Raw genomic sequence first — 19457 nt, forward strand, 5'->3', positions numbered from 1 at the left:
TGTTATCCCTGCACAAAAGCTCCTTTGGGGGGGGGGGGGGATATGTTTTTCACAAAAAATATCCAGAGCTGTAAAAAATAATTTCAAAAAATCTTGTAATTTTGCCCAGTGGAGAGAATACTTTTGAAGTTATTCATTTTTGTTTAGGAGATAGTCAAGGAGAGTCAGAAACACTTCTTGACCTACTGCAAATATTACCCAGAGATCTACCTGCAGATCCTGGTCTATTTTCTGCTAGAGATGGATGAACCAATTAATTTTGCATTCTCCTGCATTCACATTTAAAGAACATAAAAACCAGACAAACACCAAATCCAAAACTTTTGTGCTTTTTGTTAATGACAAATGGATTTTAGCACCTTAAAAAAATATATAATCATACTTCATTCTCTGACATTTGTTGAAATGGGCAACTGGAGAAACATAATCCAGTGCAGCTGATGAACGGGAAACACAGACTATATTTGATGTAAGAATCAAGAACCCAAAGACATATAGATTCAAATTGGAATCACGATCCAGACTGCTATTGTGAAAATAGTTCTGTTGCCCCTACTCTAAAGTCTTTCATGTACCATATTTCTGGTTTGTATCAGTGTGCAGTGTTTGTCTGATATGCAGGTGTGTTGTCCCACATTTTCCTGACCATGATGTGGGAGATTAAGCATAGCGGATGATGGGAAGCAGCCAGCAGCCATCTGCATCCCAGTTAGTATGAAGCCCACAAAATGACTGTCATTCTTGTCTTCTTCCTTACCCTTTTTTGTTGTGGTCAAGGCAAGAGTATGATTTAATCCCACTTCCAAGCAACTCCCCACTGTCATAATTTGGCAAAGGCCTTTCTCAGGACTTCCAGACCTTTGCAAGCTGTTACCAGATTCCCTTTTGTGTTGGAAGCCACATGGGGGCTGGATTTCAGACTGATCTGTTAAAGCTTTAATTTAATCCAGAGCAAATAAACTAGAAATTTGGAGCTGGGCAACATCTCTCTGGGAAACCTATAGGCAAAAGCTCCTGATAGAGATTCCTAGAATGTGAAGCATTACCATGCAAGCAGAGCTTTCTGAACAGCTGGCCCTCTCTTTGTGTTCAATCCCTGACCTGCAGAGAACCTGACTTTGAGGTTGCTGCGCTGGAAAACATTCAGTCTTTGTGGGACAAACAAACTACATGTCAGTGGAACAAACAGGGCATCAAGTCCAAGCCTGTACTGAAAATCATGACCATCCTCAAACTGACCTCATTCCAGTGCAGTTCTCATAATCAGTCCAGAGATCAACCCATAGAATCAAGTGGGATTGAAAATGGCAGCATATGATTCACCTCTCTTATTGAGAAAATCCTGTTGAAGTTTATTTTTCCTGGGTCATTAATTTAGGCAGAGGTCAAAAAAGTAAAAAAAGGATTGGACTGTTTCTCTTCAACAAAGCCCTTCTTCCCCCAGGATTGCATGTCATTGGTGTAGTTTTGGCAAATGTTTGACTCTGAGAGCTGTTTTACTTCTGTAGACCCATTGATGTGGCTGTCCTCAGTATCGTTTGTACTTATGATTCCAGCTTTCAACAAAGCTGATAGCATGAAAAAGGGGGGAAGAAATATAAGTTAAAAAAGGAAATAATATCACTTACTGGGATTGAATCTGGCATGCATTACACGCTTCTTGAAATGATAATAGTTGCCCTGCTGAAAGGCTTTCACACAAAGAAAGGCTGAGATAATTACAGTGGGCCCTTGGAATCCATTGGGGTGTTTGGTTCCAAGATCCCATATGGAAAACAAAAACCATGGATGCTCAAGTCCCATTAAATACAACATTGCCCTAGCTTACAACTGTCCTGATACCAGGTTCTCCTAACTGATCCCCTGCTTCCTTGGAGGGGCCATCATCACTCCACATATGCTCATATGTGTCTGCCCCTTTTTCCTCCAATGATATCTAGGGCTCTTTTTGCTTATCAGGATGTGCTTTCTGAAAGACACACATACACACACACACACACACACACACAGGGAAAATGGCAAAGAAAAGCACTTTGCATTCACAACACATTCAACACACTGAGCAATCCTAAATCCTTGGTCCCTGGAGCTATTCTTACCTTCATACCTTGCTTTGATTAGATGCAGAGATTCCTGCCAAACTGATTGTCCCTGGAACTGGCTGGCAATAGTTACAGTTCACAATTATGTTTCAATCCTTCTAACCTACAAGCATTACAGTAGCAAACTTATACTAATTAATTTTTTTAAAAACCCAGAAGCAAATGGTGGTGGGGCCTGATGCTCCTCCAGCTCTACATGTTCTTGTTTAATAGCAGTGATGCCTGCAGCAACAGCCACCTTTGCTGCCGCCAAACCTGGGGGAAGTTAATTTTTTAATTTAGATCCATTTATTTCTAAAAATAATAATCAAAATATATTTATGTATTAAAACAAGCAAAGGATACTATATATTCATTTGCACCTAGAATCATAGAGTTGGAAGAGACCACAAGGGTCGTCAAGTCGAACTGCTGCCATACATGAATACACAATCAAAACACCCCCAACAGATGGCCATCCAGCCTCCATTTAAAAACTTCCAATGAAGGAGACTCCGCCACTATGTGGTATTCCACTGTCCAACAGCCCTTACTGTCAGGAAGTTCTTCCTAATGTTGAGGTGGAATCTCTTTTCCTGGAGCTTGCATCCATTGTTCCAGGTCCTGTTCTCTGCAGCAGCAGGAAACAAGCTTGCTCCATCCTCAATATGACATCCCTTCAAATATTTAAACAGAAGGTTTAAAAAGAGAAGGTCACCTCTTAACCTTCTCTTTTCCAGGCTAAACATACCCAGCTACTTAAGTTGCTTCCCATAGGGCAAGTTTTCCCAACCTTTCACCATTTTGGTTGCACTCCTCTGGACAAGCTCCAGCCTGTCAACATCCTTTTTGAATTGTAGTGCCCAGAACAGGATACAATATTCCAGGTGAGGCCTGACCAAGGCAGAATAGAGTCTCACTATTATTTCCCTTGACCTAGACCCTATACTTCTATTGATGCAGCCTAGAAATGCATTGGCTTTTTTAGCTGCAGCAACACACTTTTGACTCATATTCAACTTGTAGTCTTCTAGGACTCCCTTTCATGTATACTGTTTCCAAGTCAGGTATCCCCCATCCTATATCTAGGCATTTAATTTTTTCTGCCTAAGTGCAGTAGCACTGGGACCATACAGCTGCTGTTCAAAAACCTCCAAAAAAAGGAGACTCCACCATTCTCTGAAGCAGCATGTTCCACTTCTGGCTCCATGGGCATATGAGGTATCGGCCCAAAACAGATGGGCCAAATAGAGTGGCTTCTAACTGCTTTTGGGGTGGGGTGTTAAGGACAACGTCTTGTTTGGGATCACAGCAATGGTCCACTTCCAGAGCCTCTGGCTGCCTCTTCGTGCTGGACTGCTTCACCCCATAGAAGCAAATACTGGAAGCTTTGTATAGCATCCTTGCATGCCACCAAGAAATAAGGTCAACAAAGAAGACATTCTTATATTGCACCTGCAACCCAACAGAATGAGAAAATACTCTTTAACTTACAACCTATTTGTTTGGCAGGCATGACCTTTCTTCCTGAGTGACTTTAGCTGTGAAATTAAAAATAAAATCGTATAATTATTTATGTATTTGTTAGACTTGTATTCATACCATTCAAATACATTATCAGGAAAGCTAATGGAAGGTCAGAGTGGAGTGCATGTGACAGAATTCATTGCTTATACATTCATTTAATTATACATGCGTACACTTTCAGAAAGAGTTTTGTAGTGATGTGATGTGATAGGCAGATAGATGCTGCTTGGTCACAGTGGCTTTTCTGTAAATGCTGGAGATATTCATACTGCCTTGCATCATGCTCACTGGCTTCATGCTTGCGAGTTACTACTTAAAAATATCTAGTTGAATCAGTTCCATTTCTTAGTAATGAGAGTGTAACTATATTATATAGTTTATCCCTCCCATATACATTCCTTCTTAATGACATCAACCCAGGACTGACACTGCTTTGGATAAAATGGGTTATAGGAAACATTTACCATTTCTATATGTAATGTAATGTAATGTACTATATATAAATGTGCAGGTGCAGGACCAGTGTCTGGATGCTGCAGTGGGCTGGAGGAGGGTCAATAAACTGAAGCTCAATCCTGATATGATGGAGGCTCTGTGGATTGGCAGTTCTCAGGTCCAGGCACGGGATAAAAAGCCTGTTCTTGGGTGGGGTTTCACTCCCCCTGAAGGGGCAAGTATCACTGTCACTTGAGACCCAAATGGAATCTGTGGCTTAGAGTGCTTAGCACCAGCTCCACCTCATACACTAGTTAATGTCTTTTCTGGACAGACATAAGCTAGTCATTCATAGCACTTTGCATGAACATTAAAAACATAAATTTTATTTTTGTTTTACTTTGGCATTGTTATTTATTTGCTTATACACAAGATTAAATATTCATCTATGATGGTTACCAAAGTGCTTAAAATACACTCTATTAGCAATTTTATTTTGATATAACTCAATGGGTTCAGCCTCATATGTGAGCTATTGTAAATTTTTCTTGTAAGGCATTATAGGAAGCCATTTTATCCAAAGCAGTGTCTGTCCTCGCTGGTGTTGTTCAGAGGGAATGTATATGGGAGGGATGAACCCAACAATTCGATTATGTTAAAGAAATATGGTGAGTCAGGGAACATATTAGTGACAGACACCAGTTTCCATGGAATAAAAGTGGCAGATATTGGCTACCAAAATGGCAATGAATCAGAGCCTAGAAAAGTTAGGGTTGTTTGGACCACAGTTCCAAGAATCTGGGAGGTTAAGTAAAAAGGAAAAAAACAAAGGAGGGGAAAAAGAGAGAAAAAAAAGTAAGTTTTCCAAACTTTGGGGAAAACTTTGGTTTAGGACACTTGTTTTTCATGTTGAAAGCCCTGGTAAATCAGATTTCCATCATGGTGTAGTGGATTGTGTGCTGAACTAGGACTCTGGGAGACTAGGGTTTGAATTTTCATTCAGCCATAGAAATCCAATGGGTTACCTGGGGCAGGTAAAACTCTCTCAGCCTCAAAGGAAGGCAAGGCAAACCACCTCTAAACAAATCCTGCCAAGAAAACCTCATGATAAGTTCATCTTAGGGTTGCCATAAGTCAAAAGAGCTTGAAGGAACAACACAAAAAGTAAGGTTTGAAGAATCAGGCACCAGGAGATGAAAAAGAGTTTTGTTGAGTCCCCAGGACTTGTTTGCATAATTTACCCCCAATTCCCCCTGGCTCACAGTGTCTTGTTTATATGATGCAGGACCAAAACACTAAATAGAATCTGGACTGTCTTCATGACACCCACACACAATTTGAGGCTTCCCCTCCTCTCAACCTGCATTTAAATAACTTGACTTTTTGCTGCGGGTTTTCAGCTATGTTCACAGTGAGGATGGCAACTGTCTTTTCACTTGTGGTCCATGTGAGCTGCCTGGTGCCAATGCTATGGGCACAAGTCAACCTGAAGTCAGAATGACCTCAGCAGTGGCAACAAATGACAAATGGGGGCTGCTTGGGAATGCAGCCATCTGTTATTCACTGCAAGAGCCAAAAACCCACAGCAAAAGGGGGGTATTGAGGGAATTCAGGGCCAGAATACTCCAGGGGGCAGCCCAGATTATTTTGGCAAATATAGACCTGCCCTGAGCAGCAGCCAGTCAGAGTAGGACATATTAGGGTAGATAGATAATTCTGAGTTGGCACAGGGCAGGCAGCTTTCTATGTTCCTAAATATGTAAGAGCAGCTGTTTGCATTTTCACTGGGAAGTCTCCACAGTCTTCAATCTTAATGTAAGCAACCGATGTGAACAATCCGATGTTCCTGATTTGTGAATGCTGTGTTTGAAATACCTGGCTGGGCTATTAAAAATTACCTGCTGTCAGCAGGTCTGAGTGGAAACCAACTTGTACTGCCTGTGCAAAGAAGGAACGGAGTGCTTGCTTTGTAGAGGTTAAGCTGTTCTTGTAGAGTTTTTCCCCAATAAGAGCCAAAACTTCAAAGATCTGGGACAACGATATGGCTTTACAGATGCTAGCATTCAAAACTGTGCTCTGATTTCCAGGTTTATAAATCCTCAGTTTGTTTTGTTATTGTTACATAACCAAATATTCATTTTTTAAAAATCCATTGAATTTTAACTTAGATAGTTCAGCTACAGGTGCATTACAATGCAAAAATCATTATGTCATAAAAATAGAATGCTGGAATGCCTTTTCAAATAGTCCCACAATTCATGTGCTTGAATTACCACAATCAAACATATTTATATCCTCAGTGTCCCACATAGACTGAAGTTGGAGGAATATATGATGCTCCTGGTGTTATAACTTCCATCATCATTCACTGTTATCTATATTTGCTAAGTTTGGTGGGAGTTGTAGTCCAAAGCATACCCTATCCTAGTGATGGTGAACCTTTTAGAGGCCGAGTGCCCAAACTGCAACCCAAAAGCCACTTATTTATTGCAAATTGCCGTGTCCCTCTGGCTTTCTAGTAACAAACTCTGGCAAAATCTGTGCTGGGGTGATGGCACATATGCCCGCAGAGAGGGCTCTGAGTGCCAACTCTGGCACGCGTGCCATAGTTTCACCATCACTGCCCTATCCCCAACACAGAAGGCTATATCTTGTTCTTAACCATTGTTGTAGTTGTGCAATTCCAAATGTATTTCTAATTTTCTTTAATTATCCTTTCTAGGGATAATGAATCACCCTTTGTGTAAGCAAATTAGAGATGTCAGACCATTCTGTGTTACAAGGAATAGAGATGAGTACTCCTAATTTGCTTTAAGAACAAATCATCTTGTGTGATACTTTCATTCGTTGGCCTATCAGGCATAATAGGTCTTTTGACCTGCAGCAATTAATGACATTTAATTATCTCTTATTTACCATATATCATTCATGCTAGGGAACAAACTATGGGTCCAGGACTTTGCCAGAAACCTGTGAAGAACATCAGCAAGGAAATTATTTTTTTAAATCTGGCACATCAAAGTGGGCAAAGATGGTAATGTACTGTACAGAACAGTCCTGCAAATAAAGCAGCTACACAAAGGGTACACTTGTTTGGCTAGTATGGAGTCAGTAAACTCCAGATTCTAGAGACTGCTAGAGTTTAGAGATTCTTTCATTAGTAGTCTTGATTCCAGGGAATCTGAAAGATGGGTCAGAAACAATTTTGAAAATTAAATGTTTGAAAATTTAATGAAAATTAAATTAAATTAAATTATGGCATTACTTGCAGTGAAGTTCTTGCACTTGTTCTCTCATGTCTCTGACCATTTATCCAAAGTTTGCTAAAGTGATGAAAGTTCAAAGTGAAAATAAGAAATGTTTCTAGAGCTCTCTATCCCTATTTTCTACGAGTGCTTGCTGAGATATTTCCAAAGTGTAAACTGTGGTAATTATACAAAATTACTAAAATTATATTATGATATATTATATTATATTATATGTATTATATTATATTAAAATTAATATATTATATTAAAATTATACAAAATTATACAGTCAGCCTTCTGTATCCATGAATTCAACCATCCACAGCTTGAAAATGTTTTTAATATATATAAATTCCAAAAACCAAACCTTGATTTTGCCATTGTATATATGGGACACCATTTTACTTTGCCATTGTATTTAATGGTATCTGGTATCCATGGACTTTGGTATCCATGGGGGATCCTGGAATCAGATATCAGGGGACCACTGTATATCTGCAAATTGTTATAAAGTGATTATTAAAACACTAGATAACACAAGGAAGTATTAATATTTCCTTGTGAAATGTCCATAAAATTTGGAGTTATGGCATCCATAGTTTTTTGTGGGTTTTTTGGGCTATGTGGCCATGTTCTAGAAGAAACTCTTCTAGAACATGGCCACATAGCCCCCCCCCCCCCAAAAAAAAAACCCACACAAAACAATACACCTATGGTCTGGGCTTCCTGTTTTCCTATTGCCTTCCACGTTATCAAGCGTCATTGGCTTTTCCAGTGAGTCGTATCATCTTATAATATGTCCAAAGCATGACAGTTGGTTTTTCTGGCTTCAAGGGAGAATTCAGGCTTGATTGATTTTAAAACCCATTCATTTCTCTTTTTAGCAGTCCATGGTATCTGCAGTACTCATCTCCAACATCACATTTCAAATGAGTTGATTTTCTTCAGGTCAGCTTTCTTCACTTTTCACAACTTCCTTCGCAGCTTTTACAACAGTACATGGAATGGATAGTTATTATTTATTTATTTATTTGGGGAACAAATTATGTTATGCAATGGTAATTATTCAATAATGTCTTGCCTTAAAAAAATGTTCTAGCCTCCTAAGGTCACCCGAAGTCTGGGGTCACAGATAGAAATGAACAGTTGTTCATTTCTATTCAGGCCAAAGACTGCCATTAAATATTTGTGCAAATGTGTCAGTAGTTTGCTGTCAATGCAGTCTTACAATTATCTATTCAGAAGCTGGATTAAATGAGGGGGACTACCAAGCAAGTGTGTATAGAATTGCAGCCTTAGATAGGTTTATATGGAATTTCCTCTTTCTGCATATTTATGTGTATGTGTTGGTTCTCTTAGGAGCTAGGTCTTCTGTTTAGATTTAAGTGATGAAATATTGGACATTAGGCATGGTTTGGCATATGGTGATAGGAACTTTCTAGTGCATGTACCCTATTATTGGTCAACTGCTAATGTCCATATGGGCTCCAAATGCCAGTTTCTTAAATGTCACATGAAAAAAGTTCTTTGAGAGAGAGACCGCCAGAAAGGCATGAGTTATTAACTTCAATTGAGGTGTTCTGTTACACAAGGGAAATATCCATATATAGTTTGGCTTGTGCATATGAGTGTCCTGGCTCCAGCAGAAGCATCCTAACCTCACTCTCATTTCAGAGGGATTTTCCCCTCTTTAAAGCCTCAGGGAACCAACATGCTTTCTGTCTGGTTAGTGACAGTTTTAAAGGTTGCCATGGGAATCCCGCAGGCTCATCCCTTTCTCTGTTGAGTCCAGGCCATACCAAAGACAGATGGGCACAATGTTTTAAATCACGGATTATGAGAAAGACAACTTGGAAACTTCCTTCAGATCATGATTTTAGAGTTCAAAGGGGTTATGGATGAAGACTCTACCCAGTCACTTGTCCCACTGGATTCATGCTGAACTGATGTAACAGGCCTATATATTTGTCAGGCAAAATGTAGATATTACAATAGCCTGTGATTCAAAGGGCTTGGGTTCAGTTTTGTCTTCTGCCACAAGTTTTCTATGAGATTTGGCTCTTTTTACCTAAGTTTTAATTCTGCACATTCATAATAGGAATGAGACTTGCCTGCCTGTTTGACCTCAGAAGAGTTGTGAACTCCAGGGTTATGGCTTTTGTATGTACAGTGCTGTGTAAATCTACAGTGCTATATAAATAAAGTATAACAACAACAACAACATGCTTGTGAAAGAGTATGCCCAGCCTACCATTTCATAAGAACCTTAGTACTCTAATCCTAAACATGTTTACCTGGAAATAAATCAATCTGCTCTTAGGTCTCTCCAATAGATCTGCATACAAACCACTCCAGTTTCTAGTTTCTTCGCTATAGCTATACTTCATATCATGCAATGATTTCGAACGTCAGTAGAAATACAATTTAGGCATCCAAAGAAAAGGAGCAGGCCAAGTTATCAAGGGAATGAAAACAGCGAAAATGCAAGAGTTCTAGGTGTGAAGAATTTCCAATGTTTCATTGTCTGCAATGTTAGAAATTTGGAGATGGAATGAAAATTTTGTTTGAGTGGGCAGATTTCATATTGTGGGTCCAATGCCCTAATTTTCCTTTTCCCTGGTAACTAAACCTCAACTCCAGACAAGAAGACATTGCAGCATACAAGGGTATAGCACTGTCAATTGCTAAAATACATATTTGGATGCTCTAGTAACTAGTTTGTGTGTATTTCTAATATCTTAATACAGACACAAATTTAAACACAGGATGCTTTGAAGCAACCATTAATATGCTGTTTAGCAAATAGGCACATGGAAGAAAATAGTTTCTGTCTTAAATACAGACAATCTGCTGAAATATTACACTTAAAGTTTTTAATAGTCTTCCTCTTTCTGGGAACTAGGGAAAGGATTAAGGATGTTGGGAGTGGGGATGTCATATGTGACATTCACCTTAGAAGCACCAGCTTTAGAACACTTAAATAGCTTGAATTGTGAACTCTAAAATGGCTTTGTTGAAATAGCTCTGTTAATTCAAACATTTCCTATGTGTGTCCAAGGTTCTTCTGTTCATAGGGAAAGCCAGTTTGTTTGGTCTGCTAAGGCGCTACATATCTCTGCAGGCTGCTTTATCTGAAGTAATTCCAAATGATTCTCATGCACATAACTACCTAGGATTAATTTTCATAAAATGCATGTTTGTGCATGTAAGACCTTACACCTCAAGAGATTTTCCATTTTCATGTATATACACCTACTGGAATAGGATTATCTGACTGACTTTTAAGAAACAAAGTGGGATTTTGTTGACTCCTTGTGAAACTTTATGGAGGCAGTGGATCAAGCTACAGAGGCAAGGAACTGTTCCAGCCACACCTGGTCCCTTTGATCCTAGAAGGCAAAGCATACAGTATGGTGGCAAGATCAGAGTCTGGGTCTGTAGGATATAATTTTGTGTTCACAAGAACCACAAGGTCCACCAATAGGCATTAAATATAAGGAAAACTCAAGAAGGTCAGCACAAAATGGAGGAATAAAATGCCTGTAAGCTCAGGCTTAGCCCAGGAATTTCTTTTCAGCACAAAAACTGGTGCTCTCATACAGATCCTCCCAGTCACAATTACTCTCCTGTTTTCTTTCAAGTTTTCTTGATTTTAGCATCTTAATTTAGGAGAACTGGGGACTTTTCTTTTTGCTGCTGGTGAAATACTGAAAGTCAATATCCTTTGTGAACTCCAAGGAGATGAAATCTACCTTCTGTTTGTCACTCCTTTGGGGAGCAAAGAGGTTATTGTCCTATGGTAGCTGCAGCCTACACAGAATGATTTCATTTTCAAATCCACTTCCAAATGGACAAAGGCCTCAGTCTGAACATAGGTAAGAAAACTTCCCCCAAACAGTAATTCTACTAAGCTAGCATGGTGTAATGGTTTGAGTGTTGGACTAGGAGGAAGGTAATGGCAAACGTCTTCTGACTAAACCTTGCTAAGAAAATCCTGATATGTTCACCTTAGGTTTGCCTTAAGTTGGAAACAACTTGAAGGCACATAACAAGAACAACAGTAGTTTTACTGTATCACACTGAAGGCATTTCTGCTAATGGCTGATATCCTGGCTTTCAGTTTCCTTCTGCCATTAAAATGGAGCAAATAACACCTGACTACATGAATACAGTGAGAGGTGTTGCTGGCTGGTGTACTATGTGAGCCACCAACTTTTGCTTACAGGGTTGTCAACAGCGTGTTCCACCCCAGTGACATTTTTAAATGTTAGTTTAGTCACAGTTCTAGTCACTGGGCAATTTAATGTGTGCAAATATTCACATAAGCAGGAGTTGCCCTACATCTGGGTAAGGGGAAGCACACAACCTCCAAAGAATTTGTTTTGAGCCCTAAAAATAAAAATTAAAGATCCCCAAAGCAATAGATCTGTGTCTCTGTAAGGTCTCTTTCAGCCAGTTACTGTATATCACAGATGGTATGAAATAAATACCTATAATAGTAACTTATTATATAATCACACTTGATAAAGAGGAGATCACAGCAAATGAACTCTTGGAAAGGAATCAGCGCACCCCTTTTAAAGATGTGAGCTATTGCACTTACCTCAATAATGAGTTGGCCTTGCAATGGAGATGTGACTGTGAGAGGTGATATGCAGCCTGAACAACAAAGAGAAAGATGTGTGCATAGTTTTTGCACCAAACAGAAAGAAAGTGGGTGGAGGGGAGAGAGAGTGAGTGAGTGAGTGAGAGAGAGAGGGGGGGGTATACGAAACATTTAAGCTCTAAATGTTCAAATATATTCTGAGCCCATTTGTGATTTTCTGTTTATGTTGGGATGAAGATGCACTTTTCCCATCAATGTGACTTGATGGGTTCATCATATAAGTATTTGTGATTCCCCCATTTTTCTTGCCCTTTGCTCTTAGGAAACCAGAGAGAGATTTGCTCCTGCTCTCCAGAAAGCTATCATGTGATCCTAACCATGGACAACTCTCTCTCTGTCTTTCACTCTCCTGTGTTTTGATTATCCTCTCACCCTTGCTGACAGGATTCCTTCCCTTGCCTTCTTATTGCCAAATGACCCAGAAGGAAAGAGTTGCCTGGGCCCATGAAGAGCTATTTAACCTATTTTAATCTAGGGGTCTCTTTGGCCATAGAGTGGCTCTTTGGTGGTTTCTTTTCCTTTAACAGGCTTAGCTTTCCTCCATTGTGCCTGATCATTGGGCAGAAATGCAGGAATTACTATCAAATCATCCCATCTGACTGGTGCATGTGTTTCCACCCCCCTTTCCTTCCTTCTCCTTTTCTTTGATGACAGATCTGGAAGCAAACCTGTGCAGAGTAATGGGCAGTGCTCGCCAAGGCCTAACTGCTCTGCCACATAGCCGGGTCATCCTTCAGGATCCTGTGCTGTTTTCGGACCTGGAGAAACTACCTGTGGCTCAAGACCCTGACAGCCAGAGCTGGAAATCTCTTGACAGTCCAAGCCCCCCTGCCACACCTGAGCAAACTCTTCCTGCCTTCTGCCTGCAATACTTTGACATGCTTTACCCAAATGACAGCACCTGGGTCCCTAAGGGTTTGAGTGATAGTCAACAACCCAACAGCCAAGGGGCTAGGGCAGAAGTACCCAAAGAACCAGAGCAGTGCCCTATCATCGACAGTCAAGGTTTGAGCCTCACACCTGATATGGACTACCCAGCAAACCTTCATCTGGAGGAACACTCCCTGGAGCAAGTGCAAAGTATGGTGGTGGGTGAAGTGCTCAAGGACATTGAAACAGCTTGCAAGCTTCTCAATATTGCAGCAGGTGAGTACCTCAAACAGCCTCTTCTCTGCTTTGGGGAAATGTTTGTGGTGCAGGACAATGGTGTGACTAGCAAGCAGAGTTCAGTGGCAGCAGGCAGGTGGCTAATAAGTCTTGAGCTACTTTCAAACTCTTGTTTATTTTGCTATTATTCTAAGACACTATGTTATTGGCTCTATGATCATGTTTGTTGCAGTATAATCAACAGAATTGCCCCCATGGGAATGGGCCCATAATTAGAGTTAGTATGAGAATGTATAGAAGAGGCCATTACTTACTTTTTTGCTTGTGTGTATGTCTTGTAGTATAAAAACAAGGAAAGGAGGGGAAGGAAAAGCACCTTTAAGACTAGCTTTTTAAAAATTTTAGCATGAGCTTTTGTGGATATAAATCATGAAAGCTCATGCTAAAAAATAAAACCAAACCAGTTATATCCATGAAAGCCCACAGTCGAATGAAAACTGTTTAGTCTTAAAGGTGCTGCCACATTCTCCCTCCTCCCCCCTTATTTTCAGTGATAGGGAACATAAAGCAATCTTCAGATGATATCATGCAGAAGATGGATTTTGGCAGAATGGCCTGTGCAGAATCTCTTTTGTTAAATCATATATTTATCATCTGTGCATAAAATTTCAAAAATCTATAAAAAGTCAAGCTCCTACTGAGTCTAGATGTTCCTAATCTTTCCATTTGGTCCCTCACATAGGGAGGAAATTCAGAAAGCTGTGGAAGGGCACCCATTACTAGAAACAGTGAAAACTGTGATGGAAAGTATATGTGTTCAGAAAACCTAGGTTCGCCAGCATATACAGTGTTTCACACATTCACTGAATTTATATGCAGATATGCTGGGGCTGAGTTTTTACGGTTTCTCTAATTGATGCAGAAGTACAGATAAAATGTGTATGTAGTCTTTCTAAATCCTTTGGTAAGGCAGAGGGCACAGATCACACAAGCCCCCTTGAAGTGAGTGGGAGTTGCACTAGAGCTGAAACTTGTCCATTCTCAATGTGTGTATGTGCCTTCAAGTCTCCAGTCAACTTATGGCAACCCCATGCATTTCACAGGGTTTTTTTAGGCAACGAATCCTTAGAGGTGGTTTTAAAGCAAAATATTTTAGAAAAGTTGAAATGGGGATGCTTGAATTAACTGGTGCTAGCATGTCTGAGCCCCCTGCACTTGATGTACAGGTTTCAAAACACAAAAAGAACAGGAATGCACATTAATTTTTCTGATTACATGTGGCAGCAATGATTCAGTGACTGCAGAAGGGAAAGGAATTTCACACTGTAAGGGTCTCTTAGCTGGTCTAGTGTTCTTTCTCATTCCCCATTTGAGTTACATCTTAGAGACTTTAAAACAGCTTTCTCTATATGGACCACTCCTGATGTTGTTTGGTTAAACCTCCATTATCTATGCCCATTGACCACACTGACTGTGGCTGGTGGAAGCTCTAGAGTTAAATCCAAAAGTTAATTCCAACCAGAATGGGTAGAGTTAATTCCAATTATGTCCACTGAATTAATTGGGATTATTAAACGAAAACATATATATGCCTCACATCAAAAACTATAGCAGTAGGAGGTGCATGGGAAAGTAGTACCTAAGTAGCTATGAATTGCTTGATTATACAGAACAATCCACACATATCAGAAGATGGGGAAGTTCTCCTTTCCAAATACCAGTCACTTAAAATGTGCCTGGAAGTCATTTGCTTCGGCTATTAATTCTTAATTGAGACAATGTGCAATATATCTCTATTGTTTACTTTGCAGACCCAGTAGACTGGAGTCCAGGAAATGTCCAGAAGTGGATTTTATGGACAGAACATCAGTACCGCTTACCACAGATTGGGAAATCATTCCAAGATCTGTCTGGAAAAGACCTGTGTGCCATGTCTGAGGAGCAGTTCCGTCAGCGCTCCCCACCATGTGGTGATGTGTTGCATGCTCACCTGGACATTTGGAAATCAGGTATCTAGTGTCAGAACAGGGATACAGATAGCATAGTTAAAAGACTTGTAGTGGAATTCATGATCACAGTTACAGATGTGTAACCTAGATGTACACATTTGTGATTGGTTCATATTTATCCAATAAAGAATGCATGTTGTTGTTGTTGTTGTGTGGCTTCAGATTGTTTCTGTTTTATGGTGACCCTAAAGTGAACCTATCACAGTTCTCTGAGTGATTATTTTCCTGAGATCTTATAGGACAGACCACAAGAGTAGAGAAATAATGGGGAAACTGGGCCTATCAGAGGCCAGTAGATAGACCATCTTTTGACATCTGTGCTTGCTTTACAGCTGCCTGGATGAAGGAGAAGGCTGCCCCTGGAGAGATCCATTACTGTGGTGAGTTCAATTTTGTCTAGAGATGTGTGTAAATTTATATTCAGAAATTTTGTTCTCTTCGACAAGAACAAATATATTTACAGTTTCTCTTTGTGCTGCAAGTAAGTCCTCAAAACTGTGCAGATTTTGAGGACTATTTGCTGTTCAGAATTTATTCTACCAAAAAACCACATTTTCTGTGCAGAAAACGTATTTAGATTGCAGAATGTTCTGCAGAGAAAATATTTTCTGCTCGGGAAACTTGCTTTCTGTAAAAACTCAAAAGTCTAGGAAGTGAAAACTCTTTGTGAGATGGCAGAAGACTGTCAAGGAAAAGTCATAATGGACTTCCCCTTGGCCTTTCACTTGGTAAGGAAAAGAGTTTGGAAGAGTTTGGGCTATTGGCCACACTGACTAGAGGTTTATGGAAGCTGGAGTCCAAAGATGTAATTTCTCTAAATTCTGAGCATGACTTCAGCAATCTTAAGTGTGATTACAGATGGGGTTCTCTTGCATCTCAGCCCATCTTTTGCCTCCACCATGTTCTGATGCACGTCGGGTGCAGCTGTGAAAGACTATCCAGGTTGATGGCAGATCCCAGACCTAGTGACACTGGTCTGGTTTCTTCCCTGTCTTTCTTCTGGTAGGCAAAGATGTTTTTAGTTAGATAGGCTGTTGGTAGCCTAATTAACATCTGCTTGCTGGTGTTTTTTAAAAATTAAAATATAGACATTACAGTACAGATTGGGTAGGGACACAATATGTACAATATGAAGGGCGGGGTATAAATACCATAAACAAGCAAACAAACAAACAAATAAAAACAGGAACATATTATAACAAATAAATCTGGAACCAAACAGGTTTTCAACTAGATTATGGCTACATCATTCTTTTACTTGTGTGTTTTAAATCATATATAAAACATTTATGTTTTTATTCATTTTCTGTATTTGTATTGTTTTACAAATAGTAAAGCCACCTTGAGTCCCATTTGTGGAAGAAAGCTGAGATATGCACTGAAGACAGGAATAAATGATAAAACTGTATTGAATTTTTATTTTGTCTTTGGCCTTCAATCCCTGTATCTCTTGCTGTAGGGAATGAAGAGAACTGGACAGACAGTGAGGTAGATTCATCCTGTTCAGGCCAGCCTATTCACCTATGGCAGTTTCTAAAAGAACTTCTACTGAAGCCTCATAACTATGGCCGCTTCATTCGTTGGCTTAATAAGGAAAAAGGTAAGTGTTACTGATTCTGTCTTGGAAATACAGTATATAGCAATTTCCTGATTTTGGACAGCGGCATAATCATCCATTTGTGTTTTGTTTTTATCATACTCTAAGCTACCTTGGGTCCCATATTGGAAGAAAGGCAGAATATTATAGATTGATGGATTAAATCCATCCGTCTGTCTGTGTGTCTGTCTGTCTGTCTCCAGGTTCCATTTGTGCAACAAGAGGTTTCACTGCTGATATGTTTGTTGGGTGTTAGCTCCACCATTCTAGCATGTAAAAGTAATAGGATGGGGTCTCTTACCTACACTGCTTTTTGATGTAACTCACAATTTCTATCTGTGCTGTTACCATTGTACCTCCCATGGCAAGACCCACCCTTGCACCACTAGGTTATTATGTGTGGTATGGTGTTCTTTGCCTTCAGGTCATTTTTTACTTATGGTGACTCTAAGGCGAATCTATCACAGGGTTTTCTTGGGAAGTTTCTTCAGAGGGGGTTTGCCATTGCTATCCTCTGAGGCTGAGATACTGTGACTTGTTTATGGCTCTTTATAAAACTCCCTTCTTTTTCTTTTGAATTAATAAGTCTTCTGAGGCAACATATTGTAACAGAGCCTCAGGGTACCTTAGAAATGTGTTGGAAGGCAGATCACGGCTAGAACAAATGGCATAATTGGCTTTCTTGTTCCCCCTGTTTATTTTCTAGGTATATTTAAGATAGAAGATTCTGCTCAGGTGGCTCGCCTGTGGGGAATCCGGAAGAACCGGCCTGCCATGAACTACGACAAGCTGAGCCGCTCTATTCGACAATATTACAAGAAAGGGATAATCAGGAAACCAGATATCTCACAGCGGCTGGTCTACCAGTTTGTACATCCTGTCTGAAAAGCAGAGCAAATGGAACAAATTCAAATACACTGCGTACTTTGTGGGCTGGAGGATATCTGGAAGCATAAAACCCCCTTTCCTCTGCAATATGTTGATTTTAATACAGAAGAATTCCAAGGTTGGACAAAAGGCTGGGAACCCACTGAATTTGTCTATTGAGCTTCAAAGACTTGTGCCTTAATTGAGTGTGGGAACCGGGAAACAAATACACTTTGTTGTCCAGATAAAATGGCAAAAGAAGAACTGCTATGAAATCATGAACATATATTTTAGAGTCCATGGTATTGTGTGTAGAACATTTTTCTAAGTAGATAGGTAGGTAGGTAGGTGATAGATAGATAGATATTTCTCTAAATCCATCCTGTGGGAAGCCAAGAGGATTTGGGGAATTGGTTGGAAGAGAAGAAGAAAGGTGGTGGGGTTACTTCAGTCTATCCATCAGGTGGGTTTTTCCCCTTTTTTCTTTGAAGCTATTGGAAGAATAATGTGGTAAAAGAAGCAAGGTAACCATTTTTGAAACTTTACTAAATCTACATTATAAAACAAATCATGGGAAACCAGACAAAGTACTGTAATAATATTGGGAATTTATGGGTTGGTGGACAGATCTCCAGCACTATATTGTTTCCTATCCTGTAGTGTTGCATGGCAATCTTATAAGCTGCCTTAATGTTTCCATTCTCTTGGCCATCTGTTGCTTTTTATGTAACAAGCACACTCTTAAAGAGTGCACTGTGAGACAAAAAAACCCACTTACGGTAAGAAAATTTGGTACGACAGGTTGTAATGCTAATTCCTCCAAAGGACCTTTTGAGTCTTGGCAAAATGTTTTTTTTTTTTTGGGGGGGGGGAGGGATGCTATTTTGGATATAAATTTGGAGTAATGCTTTGAATTTTAATATAATGGTGTAAATGATAGAAACTGGCTAACAATATTGTAACAGGGTGTAGGTTAATGAGAAGAGGACATGATTCCTAGCTAAGCTCAAAGGAGCAGGCCAGAAGGTCCATCCATATATTTTTTTTTGTATTGGCAGACCAAATACATTCTTATATATGTGGTGAACAAAAGCAGGGACTGCTTCAGCTATTGTTAGCAAAGGGACAGAGCCACCCATTTGCTGTATGTGAATGAACCTTCCTTGAGAGGAGAGACAATAGGGTCATGTACAGCATCCTTCTGCCAGGGCTCATGTTGACCCAAGGCTAGAACACTGTGGCTCCTGCATGCCTGCTGAGGCCAATTGGCTGAACATCTAAATGCTTCTGCGCAAAGCAGAGCCACTGCTAGGCTCCATGGAATGAAGTGCTGGCAACCACAGAGGTTGCTCTGGTGTACTAACAGTACCTGGACTCATGCACTGATCTCTGAGGAATGACAACAATAATGAGAGCACACAAAGCAATAGTGTCTTTACTGTTGACTTTCTCACAATACACTGCAGACAGAGGTAGTGGTATAGTAGCTAATGTTGGAAGATGGGAATCGCCTCCCAACCCCACTGGGTGATTTTATTGCATTAATCATTCTTTGTCCCTCCAAATATGTTACCTTCCCACCTATAAAATGGGCTTTGAACTATGACAGTTGTATGCATTTCGTTATGCAATGACTCCCAATGCCATTGTTTTAACATCCAACCCACTGAGTTACAGAGTACACGGTAGCACATTGCGAGAAGAGAGAAAGGAAAAAATGCTGGATTGGCCACCAATTTCTCTACCATACATGAAGAATTTTTCTTTTTAACTGGAAGGCATCCATTTGGAAAATCATCCAGACTTGTTGAAAAAAACAGTCAGGGACACCAAAGAATATAGGACAGTGATTTTCAACCTTTCTAATGACGTGACCTTTTAATGCAGTTCCTGTTGTGGTGACCCCCAACCATAAAATTA

General features: G+C 39.9%; 1 protein-coding gene across 2 annotated transcripts; it reads left to right on the top strand.

Moving 5' to 3' along the window:
- The first annotated feature begins 12604 nt into the window (after window positions 1-12604).
- SPDEF (SAM pointed domain containing ETS transcription factor) lies at window positions 12605-17555 on the top strand. 2 transcript variants are annotated; one of them, XM_089518603.1, is made up of 5 exons: window positions 12605-13103; window positions 14876-15073; window positions 15406-15453; window positions 16533-16673; window positions 17377-17555. In XM_089518603.1, the coding sequence occupies exons 1-5, from the start codon at window positions 12605-12607 to the stop codon at window positions 17553-17555; spliced, it is 1065 nt and encodes a 354-aa protein (XP_089374729.1). The 2 variants fall into 2 exon arrangements, with proteins under 2 accessions (XP_089374729.1, XP_089374730.1); XM_089518604.1 differs by lacking the exon at window positions 15406-15453 and having other exon boundaries at window positions 12638-13103.
- Window positions 17556-19457: the final 1902 nt, after the last annotated feature.

The sequence above is a fragment of the Sceloporus occidentalis genome, unplaced genomic scaffold (genome assembly GCF_023333645.1).
Source record: "Sceloporus occidentalis isolate IW3139 unplaced genomic scaffold, rSceOcc1.0.p SCAF_3, whole genome shotgun sequence".
In the NCBI taxonomy this organism is placed as follows: domain Eukaryota; kingdom Metazoa; phylum Chordata; class Lepidosauria; order Squamata; family Phrynosomatidae; genus Sceloporus; species Sceloporus occidentalis.

What these genes read in the sequence shown, in the direction of transcription:
- SPDEF (XM_089518603.1), top strand. Translation starts at nt 12,605, where the DNA reads ATGACAGATCTGGAAGCAAACCTGTGCAGAGTAATGGGCAGTGCTCGC. An exon ending in CCTGGACATTTGGAAATCAG is followed by an intron (nt 15,074 to 15,405) that starts GTATCTAGTGTC and finishes CTTGCTTTACAG; the next exon opens with CTGCCTGGATGAAGGAGAAG. An exon ending in TGGAGAGATCCATTACTGTG is followed by an intron (nt 15,454 to 16,532) that starts GTGAGTTCAATT and finishes CTCTTGCTGTAG; the next exon opens with GGAATGAAGAGAACTGGACA.